This window comes from Urocampus carinirostris, chromosome 4 (assembly GCF_059441175.1).
Source record: "Urocampus carinirostris isolate Australia breed hairy pipefish chromosome 4, RoL_Ucar_1.0, whole genome shotgun sequence".
NCBI lineage: Eukaryota > Metazoa > Chordata > Actinopteri > Syngnathiformes > Syngnathidae > Urocampus > Urocampus carinirostris.
The window spans coordinates 45776392-45802971 of record NC_142352.1 but is presented as its reverse complement, the minus strand read 5'-3'; the positions used below and the strand labels follow the sequence as shown (position 1 = coordinate 45802971).

At 38.6% G+C, this 26580-nt stretch overlaps 1 protein-coding gene across 1 annotated transcript in view; it reads right to left on the bottom strand.

Annotated features, from left to right (window-relative positions):
* Positions 1-20807, bottom strand: part of LOC148367686 (FERM domain-containing protein 5-like) — a 75617-nt gene extending 54810 nt beyond the window's left edge. The window contains exon 1 of the mRNA XM_088333294.1: positions 20493-20807. Within this exon, the coding sequence (XP_088189420.1) occupies positions 20493-20594 (102 nt within the window). The 5' untranslated portion in view covers positions 20595-20807. The remainder of the gene's footprint in view (positions 1-20492) is intronic.
* Between the last annotated feature and the right edge of the window lie 5773 nt (positions 20808-26580).

Sequence of the window (26580 nt, the reverse complement as noted above, 5' to 3'; positions counted from 1 at the left end):
TTCTTTACAATTAATTGTTTAACAAATTATTCGTGTTTGAGGGCTTAGACAGTTTTTATAATACAACATTTTTCATCTTTGCAAATAAATATATAAACCTAGGTTATATTTATTTACAAATACTTCCCATGATAATATGTGTCACTGTCACATACCACATAAAAGCATCGTTTTTTTCTGGAATAGTGGGTTAACAAAATAATTATAGTGACCAAAAAATTAAACTTTCAAAACATATTTAAACAATCAAACAATCAATTTATGTAAAAGGATGCCATTTTGAACCAATATGCCATTTTGTAATAGTAATTCTGTTAAAAAAATATAGAATTCCTTCAATCTTCTCAGTTATTCCTTTTCATAATGACCCGTATTAAGTAAACTTTCGCAAATTAGAACCACCAAAAGAAGAAATATACGGTGTTTTTTTTCCATGTGCACCATATCCAATATTCATCAGATTGTCTATTTTAAAAAAACATATCTCCATTTTTGAGGCGTTTCTATTTCCCTCTTTTTTGTTGTAAACATTAATAATAATACCCAGGGGTTCTGCATGCGTCATAGTTCCACTCATTCAGAGACCTTCTCACAGTCAGGCCTTAGGTGGTAAAAATAAGGAAGACTACTTTGTTCCCCTGATCCATGACTGCCCCGTTTCCGTAAAATAAAGCTTGGTCTTAAAACGATACGCGTTTGGGTCCACTGTCAGGTCGGGTTCTGACACTTTTACATTTTAGCTGGCGCTTTTATCATCTTTTCCTTTATTAAGAGTTTTAAAAATGTTATCATTTTTGGGGTGCTTGGCTTGAATTTGGGGGTGCTTGAGCATCCAAAAATGGGCTGGTTACACCCATGTAGATCGGTAAATAAGTTTATATCAGAATCTTTATATAATGTTCCTATTAATAAAATGGTAAAGTTTTTTCTGCTAACTTATCAACATAAACCTGAACCTAAAATTGCCCCTGGTTATATCCATGCATTGCTTCCTCCACATCCTTGTTTGCTCCCTCCTTCCTCTCAGAGCCAGCATAGCAGCATGGGCGAAGCCACTCAGGGTGCAGAGTGAGCTTCATCCACGCAGCAAGGTCATCGTGACCTCTAGTGAGGCGCCAAGTGCATGAGGAGATGCTTTTTCTGTCTAAGTGAGTCTCCTAAGACTGCTTTTAAAGGGCCATATGTGTTTTATTTACAAGATAGGTGAGGGGGTTTTTTTTATGCGGCAATCCTTTACAAGTATCCTTTCCTTGAAAGGAGCTTTAACCTCAATTTAAAACGTGCCAAAGGCTTTAAGAACCTACCTTCCCAGGGGCGTATGCTAAACTGGGCCACAGGAAACGAAAAAGGGTCGCTCTGGCTGTTAAGGGTTCAGAGTCGGTTTATCAGCATGCACAGGAGCACGTGCCAGGGTGTACACGCATTGCTGCAAAGCAGTGTTACAAAGGAACGCGTTCCTGTCATGAATTCCTTTTCTTGGTAAGGGGAAGAGGTGGGTAGAGTAGCCAAACATTTGACTCAAGTTAAAGTACTGTTACTTCAGAATAATGTGACTCAAATAAAAGTAGAAAGTAGTCATCCAGGAAATTACTTGAGTAAAAGTAAAAATCTACCCTGTGAAAAACTACTCAAGTACTGAGTAACTGTAACAACGAATAAAATTATTGATTTATTTATTTTTTAAACAACCGTTCATTCAGAAAATTAAAAATTTGAAAATACACAGCAAGTGAGCTCAGGGGTCGGTAACCCAAAATGTTGAAAGAGCCATATTGGACCTGAAAAATTAAACAAAAAACGTATTTGTCAGGAGCCGCAAAAAAATATAAGGCTTACATAAGCCTCAAAATGAATGCAACACATGCTGTATTTATTCATCTAAATATTAGCCTATAGTCAAAGTTGGATGCACCACATCCTGTAAAGAATAAAGTGACTACTCTGATGGATGATTCCACCTCAAGTTTATTAATGAATCGCAGATTGTTTAATTGTTTTGATGAAATTAAAGAAATGCAATTGATGTATCCAATTATTGAGGTAATTGCATTTTGAGAATAGGAAAATAACAACAAAAGTGCATACTGTATTCTTACCTGGCCAACAAAAATAGTGCAATAAAACGTAGCGTGCATATATAAAAATAATAAAGCAACCTTTTAAAAAAGGAAAGTAATTAAAATTAATTAAGTTTAATTTCTGTGAGTTATTTTTCTCTTTTTACCTTTGAGCTCCATGGCCTATGACACAGCCTCCGGTTTGCTTTAAAACAGCCACCTGCTTGGTATGTGAAACTGCCCCTTTACAAGGGGCAGGGCTTAGGCCGCACAATGGCTCTCACCAGAGAGAAAAAGCAAGCGAAGGACGTGGAGGTCGGATTTCAATTACTTCACAACAGCTTTAATGTAGCCTGATGTAGAAGAGTACCATTTTTCTTTACAAATCTACTCAATTAAAAAAAGTATTGTGACTTAATAATTATCCCAAACGCACAAAATATCCCAAAACATACTCAAGTAAATGTAACAGAGTAAATGTAACTTGTTACTACCTACCTCTGGTAAGAAGTATTGTAATGTGTTATTAATGAAAATTTGTTATTCAACATGGTTTACACAACATGGTGCGTTACTCCGCTACATTTTAAAAGCAGATCACGTATCACAATGTTGTCTGTTCTTCAACTGTTCCTTCTTTGCTCTCGCAAGAAGCAACTGATCTAGGGGTCGGTGATACCATTATTTTTGACGTCTATCCGATCCAAGTAAATACAGGGTTGAATCAATTGACACCAACCCGATATTCATACGTATGCAATTAAGGATTTTATATTTTATCTATTTGACTATAAGAGATTTCATACAATTTTATACAAGTTACAAACTTCAGATGAGTGGTTCATGAACCGCGGAGGTTTATGCAAATGTTAACAAGACAATTAGAATACATTCCAATATACGATATTTTGAAAATAAAGTCAGTAGTGCAAATAAAGTGTAAGCACAATTGAATAAGATTTAAAAGTTATCATGTATGCCTAACCTTACAGCCCACTAAAAACCTTATCATAGTGATAGTTGTAATAGGAACACAGTATCGATTCCAATACTACAGTATAGATTTGTTCCAAGTATTAGCTCAGTGCCGATAATATTGAAATTTGGATTGATCCGCCGACCCTGCAATTAATCAAATATTTATTCTTAAATGGAAAAATAGGATCGGACTCCAGGATCGGCCCCTTGGCCATATCTGACTCCAAATAGTTGCCAACCCCGATACGTACAATCATTTGTAACTAGAGAGTGACTTTCAGAATAAGGTGCTACACTTTAGTGCCAGTAATCTGGGTTTGACGCAATTACTATTTAAATGAAGCTAACTAATGAGTTTGTTTTCAGTAACGCGCAGTGACACTGCCGCAGAGCCTGGCCAAACAGCAGCTATGGAGTAGTGATGCAATAATCTTGTTACCATGGAGACCTGACGTTACCCCCTCCCCAAAAATCCAAGGGCGGTGGAAAGTCGTTGTGTTTGGCTGAGTGGGACACTGCCGGGATGATACGCAGCCATTCGCATCAAAACGCTTGACAAGCTGCCTTCCCACCGCACAGTTACATGCGCTTCATGTATTTTTCATCAAATAAATCCAAAGCGCGGAAAAAAAATTACATACTTCATCCATGTTAGTGTTGTGATATTGTAATGTGTCTCTGCGTATATAGTCATAAATGTGGGAGTTTTCAGTTGTATTATTTTCATTATTTTAACCATCAAATCTTTATTTGGATCCAAATCATTTTGTGGTAAACAAGGCACCTTGATGATAATCCATATATTTATATAAACAGTCAGAGTGCTAGACCAGCATATAACATGACAAAACAAAAACAAAACAACAAATCGGGAAAAAAAACCCATAGAAAAAACCATAAACAATGTTATCGTACATGTTCGAAAGGGAGTAGGAAGAAGCAAATGCTCATTAAATCCTACCCCTTTGACTTGATGAATAATTGTGTCCCACACTTACAGTGTTCTCGTTTGCCCGCGTCCCTGCGTCCTAGACGCATCACTTTTGCTGGGGACGCATAGTCTAAAATCAACTTGCAACCTTTTTGCCACAAAATTGTTATTATTACCCGATTACTTTTTTTTTTAACAAAGATTTACCGCAATCCAAAATTTTCGTCAGGCAGATCCGCCATTGTTGTTTTGGTCTCGCGGTTCGAGTTGTTGTCTGCACGCCGATCTCGGCAAACGAGATCTCGTTCCTTCTAGATTACGTCATTGTTCTGGTGCTTGTCATCAAGGGAAGGTGAAAATCAACACGAAATTGCTAATACCTTCAGTGTCAGTAATAAGTCAAAACATCATGCAGAAAGTGATAACAACAGCAATAATTCCGGCTTGAAAAAACTGCGAAGAAATTCTTCGGAAGATCGCGGTGGCAGGAAAACACGTGTGTTGATGTGAACGATTCGACGGAAGAAAATAAACAAAAGAATACTAGCAAGAAAAAGACTTTTCTGCCAAAATGGACTAAATTATATTCCTGGTTACGCTATGAGGAGGATGAAAATGGATTGGACTTTGAGAAGGCATTACAACTGAGGCGGGACAGCAAACCACGAAGAATATATGAACTGCAAAATCAGAAGTGATAATTTGCTTTGTATTACCAATTAACTGTGATGATTAAAACTGCATTAATATATAGATTAATATTTCAGCAATATTATTTTGTATAATGTACAATATTTTGTGAACTGAAAAATCTTGAAGTGATAAGTGATTTGTATTACCAATAAACTGTGTTGATTAAAACTGAATGAATATATGGATTTATATTATATATTTGTAGCCGATTCACAATTTCAACCCCGATTACACTAAATTTTGGGGACCCCTAGATCTCTGTTGGAACCCATAGATTTTTGAGCATGCAAGTCCCCGGGACCCATCACTTTTCAGAGGTAAAATGAACACTGCAGTTAGCTCTTCTGTGCATTTTCAAACAAATAACACCTCTCGACACATTGGCTCTGTGGATACACAGTCTCTTCATTATCATCAGTATCACTACTTCCATCACTGTTTTTTTCCTACCAGATTTATTTAGTTTTACCCATCTATTAACTCTATAATGCTAGTAATCACCCTATATCATCCAGTCACCAATAATGACAATAATACAATTTCATGACAATTATAATAATTATAATTACCATTATATTAATAGAATAATTATAATAAGAAGAATAACAATGGTGATTTGCTCACATCTATCTTTTGCTATATAATTCAGACGCCATTTTCCTATATAATTAAGACGCCATTTTCTTCCTCTCTGTACTTTGCCAATATTGCTTTTTTATATCTGGGCAGCACAGCAGCACAGCGGTTAGCGCGTGTGCAGCACAGTTCTGAGATCATGAGATTGAACCTTACTGTTTGGAGTTTGCATGTTCTCCCCGTGCTTGCGTGGGTTTCCTCTGGGCACTCCGGTTTCCTCCCACATCCCAAAAATATCCAGGTTAATTAGACGGTCCGAATTGTCCCTAGGTATGAATGTGCAAGTCAACTGTATGTCTCTGTGTGCCCTGCGACTGGCTGGCGACAAGTTCGGGTTGGGCTCCAGCACCCCTGCGACCCTACTGAGGATAAGCGGTGCAGATAATGAATGGTTGGATATTATATAAACCTCGTAAAACAAAGGAACATTCTGGAAGGGCTTTGAGAACCAGTCCCTTGGGGGCCGCGGGCGGCCATAGCAGTGAGAGAGCAACTTCTATCTTTTTTTGTTTTATTTTCTTATTCTTGTTTTGCTTCGTGTTCCACGTAATTTTCTTTTGTAGATGATTAGTAAAAGAAAACTTCATCAATCTGAGAGGGTGTGTCTTGATTAAAGTATATTGAACAATCCAAAACAGGAAAAACAACTCAAGCTTTTTCTTTATATAATGATATAAAAATGTACGTTTTGCTCCAAAAAGGCTGGATGAGTTTAGAAAAAGGATAAACTCACCTTTTCAATTTAATTGGTCAATCGATTATTTGTTAAAATGATTTATTGACCACCCAAATTTCTCTACAATCCTGGACTAATGACATCACTTACTGTGACATGAAACAGATGTTGATCTTCAAGTTTGCCTGAATATTGCTTTTTTTCTGAGTTAATTTCCAAACCAATCTCACGACATGTGGAGATAAGCGCACCTTGAACAGATGAAATTGTAATCCATCTCAATGAAATCTCCAAATCTCCCGACTTTGGCGCCATCTGTGTAGTGCTAGTTAAGGCGTGAAGAATCTCCGGCAGATTTTTCAAGTTGATTTACCGTTTTGTTTTTGTTTTCATCAGCTATTAGCACACAATCCACTTTTAATATGCACTTAAGGGAGAGGAAAATAACTCGCAGGGGGGCAAAGCTGTCACTGGTAACCCCCTTTTCTTTTCTTTTACAAAACCTTCACATATATAAGTGTTTATAGACGAGATCTGCAAATAAAACAATAGCCACTGTGGTTGGCTGCTATTGTAAAAATGACAAGCGGCTTATCGAGACAAAGTGCTTTATATTCCATGCACATACTCCACTATACCAAGAGTTTAAAAATAGACCACTGTGCACTGAGCTAATGGAAATGCTGTTCTTGGGGGCACAGATTAGAATAGAAAGTGGTTCTGAACTTTGTGAGTTGAAAACAGAATATTGAAAATGGTGTAGACAGTGGTCGAGAACCTATGACTCGCGAGCCATATATGGCTCTTTTCATGAGTAGATATGGCTTGGTGATAAAATTTGACTATAGCACTTGTTTCTGTGGTGTTCCAGAGACAAATGATTAGACCTTGGTTATGTTACACCTTCAGCTGGAGTCACATAAGAGTTCAGTCCAGTATATATAAGGCACATTTTAGCTACAGTTTTCAGTCAGAGTGTTACACCAGCATACCCCGTTTTCGCAATAGGTCGCCAAGAAATCCTCCAAATGGAAACTCATTAAACTAAGTATATTCACTGCTGAGATTCTTTATGATGAGAACCCCCAGTAAACACTCAGTGAACTACTCAGAGCAATTTAATTAGATGGGCGGATCTTTCTCAGTCAGTGATGTCTGCGCCAAAGGTAAATATGATAATATCCTTATCGATTGCAGTATTTTGTGACATTTTTACAAAAGAACTTTGCTTGCACCTTTTGAATAAAACATTTTATTTAAAAAAATGACATATGTTAATGTCAAAAAGAGCCTCAACATTTTAAAGGGACAGTGTGTAATATTTAGTGCTTCCAAGTGGTACAAAAAACATTCAGTAAAATATACATTGATTTAAATACTGGGCTAATACACATGAACTATCATACCAACGTTTTGTTTTATAATAGTCATAGTTCGAGAAATTTGTATTTATTTTACACAAGTGAAGCCCCTACTTAAGTCGCCGCCGTATTAGTCTGCCGTGTCGTTATTTGCTGTGGCACTGTTTTTTGTTTGCATTATACAATAGTGCCATGTACAGGTCAAATATGACACCCTGGCCTTAAGTAACTGAGGGAGGGAGACAAATTTAAGTCGAATATACACTGGAAATCAAAATTAGGGAACAACTTGTAAAAACATTTGAAAAATTTGGACACAATCCCTCTTCACTCCCCGTGACAGTTTAAGGACATTTTGTTGTGTCAATACCATGCTACTACAAACACTATTTTCACAAAATAACCACAGGCATTTCACACACACACACAAAAAAAACAATACTAATTAGAAAACACACTGATCAAATATAGAGAACGCATCAATCAAAATTAGAGAACAACTATAACTTTGGCACGGAAAAAAAATCTGAAGGTTACAAGATCAACAATTTGTATAAAGTGTACAGGCCTCTGCTGTAAATGACTCCAGCTGATCTGTGGCCAAAGGATAGCACTAGTCTCTCTCACTGCTCTGGTGTGATTTCGGTCCATTCTTCTTCCAACCTCCTCCACAGTCAGGCAGTGGATTGTAGTGGGTTTCTTGACCATAACTTTGTCGCTATTACTTACCAGAGGTTCTCTATTGGGTTGGGATCAAATCTCTGGGCAGGCCATGCCATTAATTAATTGTTTTCCCCCTCAAAGAAACTCTTTACCCATTTTGCTGTGTGACATGGAGCATTGTCCTGTAAAAGAGGCTCAACTAATGCTGTAGAAACATGCTCCAAACCATTCCACTTCCTCCTCCACATTTCACTGACTTTTTTAAACATTTAGTGCCTTTTCTTTCTCCAATGTGTCTTCAAATAGAATGCTTCCCATCAGACTCAATTGAATTAAGTTTGCGTTCATCACTGAAGTGAACTCTGGACCAGTTGTTTATTGATTATATATGATATTCTTTCAAAATGATTGAATTTTTCATAAGTTGATCGCTTATTTTGATCTCCAGTGTATATTGAAATTGGTCTGGCTTTTTTAATATTTCGTAGATTTGATCAAATAATCAAACGTCACAAATTAAAATAAAACAGGCTGAAGAATTAGCTTTTGTCTGGAGAGAGGGTTTAGTGCTTTTTTACGATTTTGTCTAAAAATATATTGTGTGGCTCTTTCAATTATCTTTTTAAACATTTTTGCTTTTAATGGCTCTTTGGGTCAAAAGAATTCTCAAACTCTGGTGTAGACTGTAACAATATCGTTGTTTCATCGTCCTGATCAATAGAGAATTTTGCAAGTGTAAAAGGTGGCCTATCTATTAAAGTTTATGGAAAGCAAACCAATTAGACTGAGAAACTGTAATGGTCAAGTCAAGTCATTTTTATTTGTATAGCCCTTAATCACAAAGAGTCTCAAAGGGCTTCACATGTTATTACACAAACTATTTCTTTCAGACTATTATTACACCATCCTCTGATCTGGAACCAACATGAGGGCAATGAAAAACTCAAAAAACCTCAACATGAGGAAAATAAAGAAACCTTGGGAAGGGACCGCACATGTGTGTCCAGGATTACCAGACAGCAAAGGATGTTGCAATCACAAAAAATACAGAGATATTGTCCACGAAAAGTATAGGTTATTCATATGCTATAGCGTAGAAGTGAGTCTTAAGATTAGATTTAAACATTTCCTCTGAGGTTGCAAGGTTGGTGGGGAGACTGATAATCAGCCCAACTGTAGCCACCTTCAATCAAGTCAAAAAGCTGCTGGAGACAAGCAGCGAGTGCTTGAACGTTGACCACGGTGTTTTGTAGGAACCAATCCATGTTTTCACTCATGTTATGAACCCACTGATGGCAAAATGAAGCCCCATAAGCAGAAAATGCTCCATACAAGGGGTCGAGAACCTATGGCTCTCTCTGAGTATGTATGGCTTGGAGATAGAATGAAAATTATAAATGTATTCAAATTTTGTGCTGATTTATTTATGAAAATGGTTTAATATGTCTACTGTTATATATGAGATGCTGATAATGTCACGGTTGCCATAGCGCCTAATTGGCCCCGCCTGAGTTCCCCAAGCTGCGGCTCATTGACAGATTTGCTTTCAGTCTATCTAAGCTCTGTGCTCTCATTTTTTCTTGGTCAGTCTGTCAACGAACCTCCGCGGTTCATGAACCACTCATCTGAAATACTCGGCACATGCTTTAGGGATTCGGCCGAGAAGCACATCACAATTTAAACCTGCATTTTTAATCCATTTTCTTGATTGTTGCCTATGCTTGATGTGAACCCACCGCCTCTCTTCTTCGCTCCAAGACTTCCCTCGTGCCAAAAGCCTGTCTCCGCACTCACATTCGTCCCACCTTCCCCACCCCGTTCTTTGGATTCAAAAATGACCCTCTTCGAACGCTGGCCTGCCCCGCCTACTTGTATCCCCTTCATTCAATTATTTATAAGAAATCCTGTCTTGTGACACTGGCCAGTAAATCTGTTCCTTGGTTGAATGGCACAGTTGGCTATTCGTACCAGTCGAGCCTAACATCTGCTGAAAAAGAACTTCATCGTTTCACTATATCCAGGATGAAATAGGGCACCAACTGACCTCAACTGCAGCTATTTGGCATGAATCAAGAAAACAAAGTAAAGCACTCTGAAGGCCTATAAATTAAGTGCCGTGCCAGAAAGCGGAAACTGCTGAATTGCAATTCTATGTCGTGCACATATAATGCCTGTACATTGCAGCACTGCAATGGAAAGTCTTGAGTATCATTATTAGTGCATTGTCATTTTGTCACAGCCGCAGCTCAATTAAGTCTTTTAATGGCATAATATTCCCTTTCCTCCCCATTTTAACTATGCTCAATTATGTTATATTCAAGTGCAGTATCCCAGTTATGTACAGTTTTTACTTTAGATGTTATTGACTTGATTCTAATGCAGTTGAGCAGAAGAAGTATTTTATTTGCAGAAGTATTTTATTGCAGAAGAGTACTGTATTTATTGTTGTACTGTTAAAGGTTTTACATTGTACAATTTACTTATTAATACTTGATTTCATTTCCATAAATTTATGCAATGAAATATTTTTCAGTGGTCACATTGACTGAGTTTTAAGGTCCATATGCAGGTTCAAATGCAATTTTTCGTCTATGTACAGTTTTAACTTTGGACGCTCTTGACTTAAATATAAAACAGTTATCCAGAAGAAGTATTTTTTTGAAGAATGAGTAGTATTTTATTTCAGAAAAGTTTTTTACTTTATTTATTTTTTTAATGTCATCGTTGTTACTGATTTCTCAGTTGTTAGGCTGACTATTACAGTATAATTTTCCAGTTTAATTGCAAAATCTGGGTTGTTTATAGTTTTTATTTGAGATGTAAATACATTATATCAGAGGTAAACACATTCTTTATGTCTTTTCTATTCATAAGTGGTTAAAATTTTTGTTTTTTTTCTTTCCCAACTCGAGTGCAACCGTAATCTCTTGTAGAAATACAATGATAATGAAGGTACCGTATTTTCCGCACTATAAGGCGCACCTAAAAGCCTTTATTTTTTTTCAAAAGCTGACCCTTCGCCTTATAATACAGTGCGCCTTGTATATGGATCAATATTAAGTCGCAAAGTCTTGCAACTAAGGCAAGCAGCCACCGACTAGATTTTCCCCCGAAGGCAAAGTAGTCTGTGGTGTATGCTGGGATATCAATCATCATTTGAATCAGTCACTATTGGCTAAAGTTATTCGGAGGTAAAGAGGGCGGATCCTTTTTATCACTTACAGGCTCGCATAGCCTAACAGGGCGAAACAAAGCCTGCAATTGGCCGAAAAAGATGAATGTGAATCAGAGGTTGGGTTGCACTACGGCATAGAGAAAACATTTTTTACTATTCTGTATTTGTAAATATTTTACTCTCCTGGATTTACTACACTCACGGTTGTAAGAAGACCATGGTTACGTATCATGATTAAACGTGATGGCTACAAGAGAACTTAGGTGAGCTATGCGGCTTTATATTTTCCCGGTATCTTGTTTTAGAACGATCTTGATGTTTCTGTGATGAGTCTATTTTAAAACTAAATTCAATTCAAAGTGTTTATAGTCATATGCACAGTAAAGAACCCCGTTTCCCTGCACAATACAATTCTTACTTTGCTGTCCACACAGTTGCCAGCAAAAAGTAAAATGGAAACCAAGAAATGTTTGGCATCTCTTGAATCCCAAGACTTTTACCTTCCGAATTATATTTGGAACGATGCATTTGAGTGATTGGTGACATCGTACAGACACTGTTTCCGTACATGTCTGAGACACGTATTTGCTTCTTTGCAAGCTTTGGGAATGTTAAGGGGGTAATAAGTTTGACTGAACTATCTGACTGTTTTGTCGACGTTCCCATTGCAGCGCCTTATAATCCGGTGCGTCTTATGTATGGAAAATATAGGACCAAAAACTTTTTTTGGGGGGTGCGCCCTATAACCCGGTGCGCCTTATAGTGCGGAAAACACGGTAATCAGATTCTGATGTCAATCCACACACCAGTAGCACAAACACTTTCAAATTGCTGGATATACTCGGCGTTAGCATCCATGAGCGCTTCCGCTAAAAATGCATTGCATGTGACCTTACGCGTCCTCTTCCGCGCATGCAGAATGTGTTGGCAAAAACTGTATTATAAGAAAACTGTAACACTTCAAAAAAGACTACAAAAAACTACAGATATATATAACAAACATTCTACTACAGAAATCCCACAAAAATGCTACAGAAATACAAAGAAAATACTACTGTGGAAATACTACAAAAATACAACTGCAAAAACATTACAAAATCAAAACTACAGTAATACTAAAAAAATATCATAGAACTACAAGAAAAATCATAATGCTGAAATATTAAAGAATTACTAAACAATTTTAACTACAGTAATACCAAAAAACTATTTATCAAATGAAGTGCTTAAAAGCTTAAATGCTTTTATTATGATCATTTGAAAACCATTTTAATGAGACTGATGTAGTTTAAAATAAATATAACACGAAGATGTCTGCACGTGCATTTATTTAGTCATAAATGAAAAAAATAGGATAGGCGCCCAGGATGTGCCCCTTGGCCAAATGTTTTAACCCAATGCGGCCCCCGACTCCAAATAGTTGCCCACCCCTGGTTCATCCAAATGTGTCAGCGTCCCCCCTATGTTTGGGCAGCAATCCTCGCCTTACTTTCGATGGATGGATGGATGGCTTTGGAAGCAAGTTTATGCTAAATTTAGGCTTGTTCATTAATTCAGTGCTGACATGAAGGACGCTCGGGTAAAAGGAGCACACTCCTGCATGTTTCAACACAACCCCAAAAATAAAAATATCGCAACAACAGCAGGTGGATTGAAAAGAGAGAGAGAGAGAGAAAGAGAGAGAGAGAAGAGAGAGAGAGAGAGAGAGAGACTGAGAGAGAGAGATAGAGAGAGGGAGAGAGAGAGGAAGAGAGAGAGAGAGAGAGAGAGAGAGAGAGAGAGAGAGAGAGAGAGAGAGAGAGAGAGAGAGAGAGAGAGAGAGAGAGAGAGAGAGAGAGAGAGAGAGAGAGAGAGAGAGAGAGAGTAAAAGGAAAAAAAAAACAATGTAATGAAAATACAAAAAGAAGTACTGGTCATTGCACAATATTCTGAAATTGAGTCCGCAAATAAGGTATGAATATTTTCCTCGCTGGCTCTGTTCTCATAGTGACAATGATAATGGAAGACCTTTTTCAGGAACAGTAAGTCATTCTGGTGTTGCTGCAGTAGTTAAACACTTGACAACATAAATTACACCTGGCATTGTACTTTTCCCTATTTGGAAAAAAATTCCACACTGTGCTATGCTTCCTATTTATCTTTGTCAATTTTAGCTTCTGGTAAGTGTGGTCAAACAGATTTGGCCCTCTCCTCTGCTTGGCAAGCAGGATGTAGCAGCAGGCCAGGTCAGGAAAGCCTGGTGACCTGCGCTGTGTCAGTATGGCACTCAGGCTACACAATAGCAGGCAGGAAGAGGCTCCAGAGGGTGACGAACACTCCACACAAGATCATTGGCAACCCACTGCCCTCCTTGACTGGCATTTACAATTCCAGATGTCCGAACAGAGAAAAAGGCATCATACAGAACTTTACTAGCCCTGGCTTCCATCCTTTCAACCTGCGACCATCAGGCAGGAGATACAGATACATTCAAGTCAGAACAAACACACAGAGACACCTTCTTCCCCAAAGCCATCATAATAATAAAATCAAATTTGCACTCAACTAAACTGCACCTATTTGTCTGATCATGTAATCTGTAATTTGCACCCTAAATAACAAATTATCTGTAAATAACCAATATTTGTCATTGATTGCTGCTATCAGAGTTGCTGCCTACTGGGTTTTCATATTGTTTTCTGTCTCGTGTTGTGAAAATGTCCATGTATTTTTTTGCATATTGGTAATTGCACAACTTTTGAATTCTATGTTAATTTTAAATTCTATGTTACTTTAAATTTTATGTGTATAGTGCATTATATGGGGCAGCTTTGAATGTCGTGACAGTCTGTGTAATGACAATAAAAACATTCTGTTCTATTCTATTCTATTCTATTCAGTTCTATTTAGTTCTATTCTATTCTTTGGCACAAACTGCCTCGGAGGCTGATTGGCTCCCTGTCACTTTTCAAACCCCCGTCTTCATGTCACCGGATGTCAGTCCATCTGCGAACCGCAGTTCACGCTAGGCAAGCTTTTCGACCCAGACTCACTCCTGTTCTGGCCCCCGTCTCTACTACTGACCTGTTTTTTCCGCTCTCGACACCGCCATCGGACGCCACAGAAAACCACTTCCGCGTCTGAGCAACCTGCTCGCCGCGACCAGTGATCTCCGGATTGTGTGTACATCCTTTCCCTTTGTCCCAATAAAACTAACAGAAACGCACGCAAGTGGGTCCTGTCTCCGTTCTAGTCCTGACAATTCTGTTCTATTCTATTCTAGAGAGAGGGAGAAGGGCTGAGCTCTCTGTACAAACAACCGGCGCTTTGAGGATATCGCTAAAGGAATCAAGTATCGATCCCTGGACAATAGTATCGACCCGTTTTAAGTACTCGCTTAGTATCGATAATATCAATATCCGTATCAATCGTCTACCAACACTGGCAAAGGACGGGCCTTGACTTGAGCACAAAAGCGATTTAGTATTCTTTTATTTCTGATGTACCGCAAGAAGTTTGAATAGCAGGTGGATTTACTGTCACAATGATTTTTCCACAAACATAATAAATAGAATGCTAAGTTTGAACGGAAAAATTAAAATGAGTTGATTTCAGTTCAGCCTTTGTGGAATCCCCAGAGAAGAAGCGCTTTGTTGTTGTCAGGGCTTGAAAGCTAGGGCTTTTCATTTTGCCGGCACGATTTTAGGATTACCAACTTCTAAGCGTGCTGTCCTCGTCTCCACTTGGACACAAAAAAGCGGGATCCCCAAATGAGCGCGGAAGCTCCTGACCAGACCTGGGTAGAGTATCCAGAGTAGTTACTCAAGTAAAAGTACTCTTACTTCAGAGTAATAAAGTAGTCAACCAAATCATAACTTGAGTAAAGGTAAAAAAGTACTTGGTGAAAACTCAGGTACTGAGTAACCAGAGCAACGTCTTATTTATTGATTTTTTTCTTCTCAGTCGAATCATCGAAGTCCTTCCAGTCAACGCTAAATTATATATAATTTGAAAATAGATTAGAATAATCAAGGTAATTTTAAATACATTGATAAATAATGAAATAATAGTATAAAACAAACAAATTAATTAAGCAAAGTAGTACATTTAAAGCCCCTGGACTCTTTTTTATTAGGCTCTGCAGGCAGAATAACTAGCTAGCCCGGGTGTCGGCAACCCAAAATGTTGAAAGAGCCATTTGGACCAAAACACAAACAAACATATTTGTCAGGAGACGAAAAAAAATAACAGTCTCACAAAAAACATGGTGGTGTGGACCAGGGGTCGGGAACATATAGCTCGCAAGCCATATATCGCTCTTTTAATGACCACATGTGGCTCAGAGATTGCTAATAGTGCAAATTTCCACTGTAGTTTTCCGACTATGATAAGCCCAAAATGGAGTTTAGTGAATACTTAGCTACATTGATAATACTTCCTGTTCGGTCCAGTATACAGTAAACCCTCGGTTATCGCGGTTAATGGGGACCAAAAACACCAGCGAAAAGTGAAAATCCGCGAAGTAGCGATGCCCCTTCAAAAATGCTTTAAAAAAAAAAAATAATATATATATATATATATATATATATATATATATTTAATATATATATATATATATATATATATATATATATATATATATATATATATATATATATATATATATATATATATATATATATATATATATATATATATCATTTCATTTTATCATTTTATTTTATCATTATTTTTTTTAGACCCGAGAAGCTGTGAACCCACGAACGTGGAACCGCAAAGTAGCGAGGTCCCACTGTATTGACTGTTTACAGTCAAGGTGTCACTCTAAAAGACCCCATTTTGGCTGTACATTGCTAAAGAATCCTTTATAGAATCTCATTAAATAATGTATGTTCACTGTTGCGACACTTTATGATAAACACCCACGGAACAAATTGTAATTACAAAAAAACGCTAGCCAAGCACTCGGAACAATTTGATTGGGTGAGCGGTAGGGCCGGGCGGAGCTATGCACACGCAGCATGCTCACCTCTCTCTCACGCTGCACTGCAGGGAAATAAATTCATGTGTTTTTCGTCTGCAGTTTTATGTGACATTTTTTGAAAAAAAAAAAAACTAATTTTAAAGTGGTATTTTGATTCAGGACACAGGCTCTGGCATTGTTATTATTTCATAAATGTTATCAAATCATCTAACGTCACACAGAGAAATAAATTGCTGAATTTTGTACTAAGATATATAGAATGGCTCTCTCTCAAACAAAAAAAATCAAACTATTTTGCTACTATGGCTGTGTGGGTCAAATAGGTGCCAGACCCCTGAGCTAGCCAATGAAGTTGTATAAATTGTGTGTGTGTGTGTGTGTGTGTGTGTGTGTGTGTGTGTGTGTGTGTGTGTGTGTGTGTGTGTGTGTGTGTGTGTGTGTGTGTGTGTGTGTGTGTGTGTGTGTGTGTGTGTGTTTCAGTCTGTGTGAAGAAAGTGAAAAAAGAAGAAAAAACACAGCAGAAAACAAGAGTAAAGAAAAAAAATACAGGTTTGGGGGGGTTCCCTCAATCAGTATATGACCAATAATAATCTTAAATTATGCACAAAATTGCTTCATAATTTAGAAAAATATATATAATATTCTACTAATTTATAATAGCATTTATTTTCTACTCTACCACAACAAGCCGCTATGTTGTGTAAGTTTAAACCTTTTTATATTAGACTCTAATGTCAACTTAAAGCAACTCAAACTCTCTGAAAAACACAACAAAATGATAATCAAAAATGTTATTCAGTCCAACTACAAATAAACTATGGAATAGAAGAATACACTTGCATTTGTTATGTAAAACACATTGAATGAAAAACACAGGAAAAATTGAATTAAAATATTTTCAGACGTAAATTAAAATTGAATACAAAAAAAAAATTTGATAGTCAGTCAACAACACAGAATCCCTGGAAAAAAAACAACTAACTTACTAATTCAGAGTGAAGTGTGAACTGCACGTTCCACCAAAGAGACAGACAAACGCGTGCTTACATTCTTAACGGCTTCAATGTAACCTAATGTAGCAAAGAAAGAATACACTTTTTTCTTCACAAATTTAGTCGAGTAAAAGTGAAAATTATAGTGATTTAAAAATACTCCTAGAAGTACAAAATGTCCCAAAACATACCCATGTAAATGTAACAGAGTAAATCCACCCATCTGTCCCACTCCTAGACCGCAATACAGTCACGTGACTTCCACTCTGCAGATGATAAACTCTAATGACTTGTGCTCATCGCTCTGCATCCTTAGCACTTAGGAAGGTGCGCTTTAGCTTCACTCAATATGCTATTGATTTTCTCTGATGCGTCAAGTGCAATGAGTAAAGGGAGATCATTTTAAACTTAAAGCCGGAGTAAGTGAGTATTTTTGCGTGGGATTCGGCGTTTGCCATTATTTGCTGTGAAAGGAACGTGGAAGCCTGTTAACGCTTTGAAAAGGGGGGGGGGATAAACCTGGGTGACTTTAAGTTCAGCAAATGGTAAAACAAGCCTTTTTTTGTTTTAGGTTTATATTTATGCTTAAACGCTGTTAGTCGTTTATGGTAAACGGACTTCATTTATAGTGCGCTTTTCAAGTCACTGAAGACCTCCCAAATTGCTTTAACAATATACTTTACACTTACCTATGTACACACACTAATAGGGAGTCAGCCATGCAAGGTGCTTTCCTGCTTATCAGAGCCGCTAGGGGTCAGGAACCTTTTTGACCCAAAGAGCCATAAAAGCAAAAAAAATATTTCAAAAAGAAATTGAGAAAGCCATACCATATATTTTAAGATAAAATTGAAAAAAACTGCCGAACACGCTCTCTAGACAAAATCTTAATGTTCAGCACATTTTATTTCACTGTGTGTCATTTGGTGATTTAATCAAATCTATGAAAGGATAATATTGCCAAATCCTGTGTCCCAAATCAATGTAAATGTGCCATTTAAAATTTGTCTTCCACCTTCAGTTAAGAGTGTTGAGGCTAATTTTAGCCTTTAAATTTGTCCTTAATAACGGTTTCAAAACAATGTGCATGCAAAGTTCTTTTGTAAAATGTCACAAATTACTGCAAACAATAGGCATATCGTCATATTCACTTTCGGTGTAGACTGCACTGAGCGAGAGAGAGAGAAGGAAGTGCCTTGCGCTCTGTGCAGGGATCCGCCCACCTGTACTGCTCACCCAATCAAAGTCCTTTGCCAGCGTTTTTATTTATCAGTTTAAATGGTGTCTTATCGAACTTCTGCATTAAGTTGCTTCGGCTTGATATGGACCAAAATCGGGATGAAATCACTTCACTTTGGAACGCCACAGAGAGATATAGTTACATTTTATTTCGGAGCCATATGTACTCATGAAAAGAGCCATATATGGCTCCCGAGCCATAGGTTCCCTACCCCTGCGTTAGGATTTGAGTGTCTTGCCCAGGGACACTTTGACATTTAACTCAGCGCAGCTGAGGTTGAAACCTGCGACCTCTAGGTCCAAAGACGAGCGATACGTTATGTCACTGTAAAGAATATATGTTCCGATTCTCTGATTTAAGCCCCTTTCGCACTAAAACTTGAATCTATGAATATATCTTACTTTTGACGCAATGGTGATGCCATGCAAAAGTAGAGTAATAATGGCAAACACTAGTGATGAGCAGTCAGGGGAGGCACAGCCTCGCCTGTTATCATCCATCCATTATCTGCACCACTTATCCTCAGTAGGGTCACGAGGGTGCTGGAGCCCATCCCAACTATCTTCGGGCAGTGGCCAGGGGACACCCTGAACTGGTTGCCGGCCAATCGCAGGGCACACAGGGACAGACAACTCGCTCGCTCATTCCCACCTAGGGACAATTTGGACCGGCCAATTAACCTAACATGCATGTTTTTAGAGTGTGGGAGGAAACCGGAGTGCCCGGAGGAAACCCACGCAAGCACGGGGAAAACATACAAACTCCACAAGTCCGGTAGCTGGATTTGAACCCATGACCTCAGAACTGTGCCTCACGCGCGCTAACCACTGCTCCGCCATGCTGCCCACCCGTTCTCATGAGAATATCAAATGAAAAATAAATGAAACTATTCAATGTTAAAGTACTTTCTCATTTAACTTGACAATTTTTGGATTTGTGTTTACGAAAGAGCTGAACTTCACATTGAATATTATTCATTTAATCAGAATACAACGTAAGCGACACAGCAGCTGCGTGGTTATCGGTTTCCTCGTAAGTCAATAAAGATGCATTTATAAGACATAAAATTAGCTTGCTTTTAGGGTGGCATATGTTTCCGCCATCTTCTTACTATGGTAATCCTCAAAACAAAAACTTGTTTTCGGTTGCATTGTACAATGCAGTGACATCTTTTGGTAGAATAAAGCACCCTGTCTTTTCAATTGAAGGATATATTTTAATGTTCAACTTAATATTAAATGGTAATATTTTCTAATATTGACAATGATTCCAAGGGAATCACGATGTCTGATCTCAGCACCAGCTTGCCAGCCAAACTCGTATTTGAAGAAGGCGTGTGTGCTCTTGCCCAAATATATTGCTTGGATAACACCTAGAAAGAGCAATGTCCCTAATCCTGCATGGAGCCATGGGCGTCACTGGCCTGTTTTTGGAGGTCCTCAAGCACCCCCAAATTTAACCCAAGCATTCCCTAAAATGGTTTCAATTTTGTAACTCTCTTTCCTTAATAAAGAACAGGGTAAGCTTACAGTAAATATGATTGAACAATATCGATGAAAAATAAAAAAGGAAAACAAAAAAAAATTGTGCAAACAACGCAGCGTCGTAAAGACCCTGCCTTGAAATGGTTCCATCCATTTCATTCTCAGCACCGCACTCCTAAAACATCATATCAAGAAGAAAATATCAGATGTACTCTGAGAATTATGTATTTTTTCCTCATTAGTCGACCTCTTTAGCATCCCATTTTGATAAGTTGTCCATAAACCGTTTAGTATTTTTTAAAAAAAGTTATGAATTGATACTGAATTCCAATCTTTTTGGGTAATAAAGCAGCTTGTTTGAGAGCACAGAGGTAGATTATTCCCTTTTTTTTACTTATTTAAATGGGGGGGGGGGGGGGCAGCCAGACAGCTCTGAACCTAAAATCGCCCCTGCTGTTTGGCGATCTCATAAAACATTGCTGCAGACCTGGCAATGGATGTCCACACCCGTGATGTCATTGACCCCCCTCCCCCGATCCCCCTCCGACTGTTTAAGCATCCGAAGCATTCGCGTCAATAAAATGCGTCAATTGGCATGTCATGCTTGGTGGAATTCGAATCAAGGACGTGTTGCTGCGCTGACCTGGATGGTGCAGGTGTACTCGGAGTCGTCCAGCAGGCGCACGGTGCAGTTGCACTCCCGGTCCAGACTCCGGACGCTGCTGCTCATCAGTCTGCTCAGCATCTTCCCAGCGGTCTGCGAACCGGACCGGGGAGTAGCACGACGCCAAGCGCATTCATGCGAGTTAATCAAGCGCCTGCACCGTTGTCCGGCTCCGGTACCTGCTCGGTGGCGGGGGGAGCCGCTGACTGCGCCGGGGATCGAGCATCTTCAACTGGCTTGAGTGAGTGAGGAGCACCCGAGATCCGATGGAGAGTGGCTGCGCAGTGCTTCACGTTCAAGTGGCCCATAAACATCCCCCTCGCCCCCCAATCCTTTTTTTTAACCACACCTTCCCCTCCTTCCAACCCCGCTGCGATGGAATTGTTTCTTTCCAGCCTGCATAAAGTCGTGACTTAAAGGCACGCGCAGTAATGATGATAAGTTCGGGCATGATTCCTGACTATTGAATGAAAACTTTATTTCGAACATTAAAATAAAAACAGGACAAAAACAATGAGACAACAACAAAATAATGTACATAACATGTTCGAAAAAGGGTAGTCAGAAGCAGATGCTTATTTTCCCTACCCCTTTATCTTCCCTATTAAATACATTTTACAAATCCTCTTCTCCTCTTGTGTCTAATATAATAAAATCTCATGGATATACTTATTACATAGGTCATATATCAATAATTCTAATAACTACAATAATCACATATTTTATACACTAATCTTCGTAATACCCATCCCTCAACGTCACAATGCCACTAGTTACCAAATATCACTGCGGCACCAATGATAATAACAACAATAATAATAATAAACATTAAACACACACATACTTTTCCTGGTTGTTCTCACCTTTGGGATTTTGAATTTGCTACAGCCCCTCAAGTTCTAATTTCCCTCTTTCCGAGTGAATAATTTTTGGATGTTTTCTGGCACCATATTTTTGTTGACCTTAAATAACAGTTGTGAAGTGAAACATTTTATTAAATCATCCAATTTTAATAATTTGGACAGCATTAATAAAATATTGGTATGATCCCGATATCCTACCCTGTGTATGGTTCTTATTGCACGTTTTTGAAGGATAAAAAGGGGCTGGAGTGAACTTTTGTAATTATTGCCCCGGACTTCTGCACAATATGTTAAGTATGGCAGAACTAGAGAACAATATAATAAATACAATGCATTATAGTTTAAAATGAATTTGGCTTAATTAATTATTGAAATGCTTTTAGATACCTTAGTTTGTATGTGTCTGATGTGTGTTTTCCAACTTAATTTATTGTCTATTATGACCCCTAAAAACTTAATTTCTGATACAATGTCTATTGCAGCACCATCCATTTTTACTTCTAAATCTTGCGATTACCAAACAATATCACAATTTATTTATATCCATTCATACTTAAAGGTTTATTAATTCACGATTAATGCAGGTTATCAAATCAAAATAGTTATCATTTGAATAGAAAAAAAGAAAAAGAAAACTATTTGTTTCAGGCAGTGACGTGCAGTCAGGGGAGGCTGGTTAGCCAGTGCCTCAACTGTCATCATGGAATTATAAAATAAAAAATATATATGAAATGCTTAAAACTATTAAGTGTTTAAGTACTTTTTCATTTAACTTCACAATATTTGAATCTTTTTAAAAAGCCGTGTGCTGAGTTTGCATGTTCTCCCTGTGCTTGTGTGGGTTCCCACCAGGCACTCGGGTTTCCTTTCCTGCCACCCCGGAGCCAAAAGGCTTGGAATGCCCGTGGTCGATCGGAAGAGAACAGTCGCAAGATCCACCTCCAAAAGGGAAAAGAACCTGGTTTTCTTCAGCTTCCTGTGAGGCCATATGCGGCCTTATACACACCCTTTCCCAGGGGTGCCCCTTTGTTCCCAGAGGTAACGAGAAAATATTTTACAACAGACCATTTTTGTGTTGTGGGCAAATATTTCACGCTGACACGCTATGAAGTAACTGCTGAGCCTTAATATAAGTCAATTACCTTTCAAATCGAGCTTATTATTCAGTAGTGCTAATTGCTGAGAGAATACCCCCCCCCCTCTTTCCACCTTAACATGGGTTCTATTGTCTCTTGCCTCTAATAACGTTTACTTTGTGTATTGATTTTATTTTTTTGTTTTGTTTTTGTAGATAAACCTGAGTTGTTAGAAGCAACTTTGTGTTCCTTTTCCTTTTGTTTGTCTATTTTCCTTTGAATTTGATGAATAATTGTAGAGATGATGACCACAACCAACTTTCCTCACAGAGCGGTCCTTTCAGGAAGTGACTGAACTCCCCGATGGATATGTTGGCCTTTGGTCAACCAATCTTTTTGAATTCATACTCTTGCTTCCGGCAGCACGTCAGAGCTGTGGTTAGCGCGTGCGTGTCACAGTTCTGAGGGGATGGGGTTCAGATCCATCTACCAGCCTCCCTGCCCGGGTGTGGGTTTCCTCCGGGCAGTTCGGTTTCCTCCCACACTCCGAAGACATGCATTGCAGGTTAATAGGCCGGTCCAAATTGTTCCTCGGTGTGTATGTGTGAGTGAGTTGTCTGTCTCTGTGTAACCCGCAACTGGCTGGCAACCAGTTCAGGGTGTTTCTTTGCCCACTGCCTGAAGATAGCTGGGATGGGCTCCAGCACCCCTGTGACACTACTGACAATAAGCTGTGCAGATGATGTATGGATGAACTCTCACTTCCCACCAATAAAACCAACACGCAAGATCCAAACGTTCTCTTTTTCATGCGCTCAACACAAGCTCTCCAGCCAAGGCCCACCACCCCTGAGCCAATCCTAGGGAGGAGGGGAGGGGCACACAAGCTGGTTTTTGTCCTAAAGAAAGCCAATGCCATACGGACAAGGAATGGAAGAGCAAAGTTGATGTCTCATCCTCTGCCATCTTTCTCAACTCTTCCAACAAGATGCCTATTCTTCAAATGAGGTAAAAAAAGAAAAGAAAATGCAGGGGCAAATAATATTTAATTTCTGACATGCTATGAAAGAATTCTCGGTCCTCTAAAGAAGTTGATCGTTTTAACACCGTGAGTTCTTGTACCTAGACATTTTTCCTTTGGACTGATCAATCTAATATGTTTTGGAACAATCGCCTTACTTATTTAAATCCTATTGTTCTGTTTCATCTTGTCATCTTTGTTTGTGTGTTGTTAAAGTTTATTCAGTAGTAGTAGTAGTAGATCAAAGGATATCGAATTATCAAATAAGGTGAAATGAATTCGCTCAAAATTGTTATGTAGCCAATTCTCCAAATTAGGAAACTGATAACCTTTTTCATTCTGTTTTCATGATTATCTGAAAAACAAATGTGGCGCTCCAAAAAGTTTTGAAAAGAAAAAACTCGGCTCTTTATCTTAATTGGTCAATAAAGTTTTGGTTAAAATAATTTATTGACCACCCAAATTGCTGCATTATTATCAAAGTCAAATAATTACAAAATCAATGATTTCAAGCTAAAATTACAATATGTTTAGAGTATTGCTTCCTTTATGATAAATTATACTAGGGACTAAAGGGGATATTTTGGGAACTAATTCATGTGGGAAATCGTGCGCACCACCGGCCGAATTGGATTCTGAACCAAATGAACGTAATCTAAAGCGATCACCTTACAATACAGATTGTTTGACTTAGATTCCGTTACAAAAGACAGGCTTGATGTGTCGGGCGGACCGGACTGTGCTCAAATCTTCACATTAAGTCCTTATAAAAAAAATAAAAAGTTCACTTTCAAGAGTCGGCTCGTAGAGGCAGTTGTTCCGAACGACACATGCCTAAGTCAGACTGAGTCACGGCCCAAGTGTAAAATCCGCAACAAGAGAGCGTATACGTTTTTTGTTTTGTCTTCATTTTAGCCGGGGAAGATTTTATGTTCAGAGCTTTGGGGGTGCCGAGCGCCTACAGCTTGGGTGTCAAATATGCGGCCCAAAGGCTAGTTTAGGCACGCCAAAAGATTGTATCCGGCCCGCGAGACAATGTTGAGAGAAGCTCAAGAGAGAAAAAAAGCAGCTGCAGTCTGAAACAAAGCTAGACAATGCCAAAAGCTACTGTAGCTGTATTTTTTTCTCTCGTTTGATCTTTCTTTCTTTTTTTTCTCACTCTTTCTCTTTTTGTCACGCGATTTCTTGGTCTCCATCTCTCTCTGTCTCTGTCTCTCTCTCTCTTTTCATTTTTTCTCCCTTTGTCTCACTTTCTGTATCTTTATCCCTCCTTCTCTCTCCTATTTTCTCTATTTTTCGCTTAGTCTCTCTTTCTCTCTTTTTTTTATGTCTGCTCCCTATGTGTCCATTTGCTCTTTTTTGTATTTCTCTCTTCATCTCTCCCTCTACTTCTCACTGTCACTTTTTGCTCTCTTTTTCTCATTCTCTCTTTCAATTTTACAGTCTGTTTCTCTTCTCTCTCTCATTCTCTCTTTTTCTCTCTTATTAACAGTATCTCTCTATCTTTTTGTCTTTTCCTCTTATTTTGTTCTTCATTTATGTCTCTCTTGCTCTCTGTGTGTCTCTCTCTGCCTCTGTCTTTCTTTTCCCATTCTTCCTTTCTTTCTCTCTTTGACATTTTTTGTTCTCTCTTTCTCTCTTTGACCCTTTCTTCTTTTCTCTGTCTCTATCTTTTTCTCTCCCTCTTCCTCCCTCCCTTTCTTTCTGAGAGATGTTCTTTTTCTACTATGTGGCCCTTGAGCTAAAATGAGTTTGACACCCCTGACCTACTGTGTCTGGCAGTTTTTTGTTGTTGTATTTTCACTTAAAGTGATTCAGGATGGTTTAACACTGTATTGGTAGGGTCTGTTATTGGATGGTAGAATTGTTGTTCAACCACTGTATAACATAACCGCCCTGTAATACATCGAAGCCCCCACAGAGTCTGCCCCTATGACTCATGTGACGCTACCCAAGCCAAAGAGGAGCAAGGAGGGGGGCAAAAGTGGTACTAGGAATCAAATGGACTGAACCTTTTCGAGGCAGTGAAGTATTTCCGAGGCTGCATTTCTCACATTTTTACATTGTTTTACTTTTTTTTAATCTAACGATTTTCATCATATTTAAGCCAATGAAAACATTTCATTAAGGAAAGAGAGTTTTAAAAATGTTGTCGTTTTGGGGGGTGCTTGGGGTGAAAAAAGGATTGGTTAAGCCCATGCTTCTAGCAAAGCTGTTCCAGCCACGGAACACATTAGGAAAGAGGAGAGGGAGGGAGGGGGTTTAAACTTGATACATGTTGCCGCAGTTTTTTGTTAGTGTATCGTGTTAAGTACTATCAAAACGCCAACCCAAACCTCAAAGAAGATTAAAAAAGAAAAGTTTTTTTAGCATGTGTCATGATTGCCCATTGCCTTCACTTGGGCCCGCTCGTTTGGCACTAGCTGTTGCTCGTTGCCTGATTGGCTCCCCTCCTATTTACATATTACATATGCATTTTGACTCTGTCCGGTATCCTGCTTGTGTATCGAGTATCCGGTATCGATCCCGTCTGTCCCGTCCTGTCCGGTATCTTGCTCGTGTATGGAGTATCCGGTATCGATCCCGTCTGTTCCGTCCTGTTCGGTATCTTGCTCGTGTATCCGGTATCCAGTATCGATCCTGTCTGTCCAGCCCTGTTCGATATCTTGCTCGTGTATCCACTATCCAGTATCGATCCTGTCTGGCCTGGCCTGTCCGGTATCTTGCTTGTGTATCCAGTATCAGGTATCGATCCCGTCTGTTCCGTCCTGTTCGGTATCTGCTAGTGTATCCTGTATCTGGTATCGATCCCATCTGTCATGTCCGGTTTCGATCTCGTCTTCCTCTGGCCTCCTGTTTTCCAGCGCCTGACTTCTTGGTCTCACTTCATCCGCCCAGCGATTGTCGAAGTGTTTTTTTTTAATGAAATTCTTTAGGAATATTAGAAGTATTTCCATACTAGTTTATTTTTAGTATATGTTTAGTATTTTTTTAATATTATGTTAATTTATTTTTGTTGTATTTCTGTAATAGTATTTTTGCATAATAGTCTGACTGCAGTAGTATTTTTGTTATATTTCTATTGTATTGTTTTCTCATTAGAATGA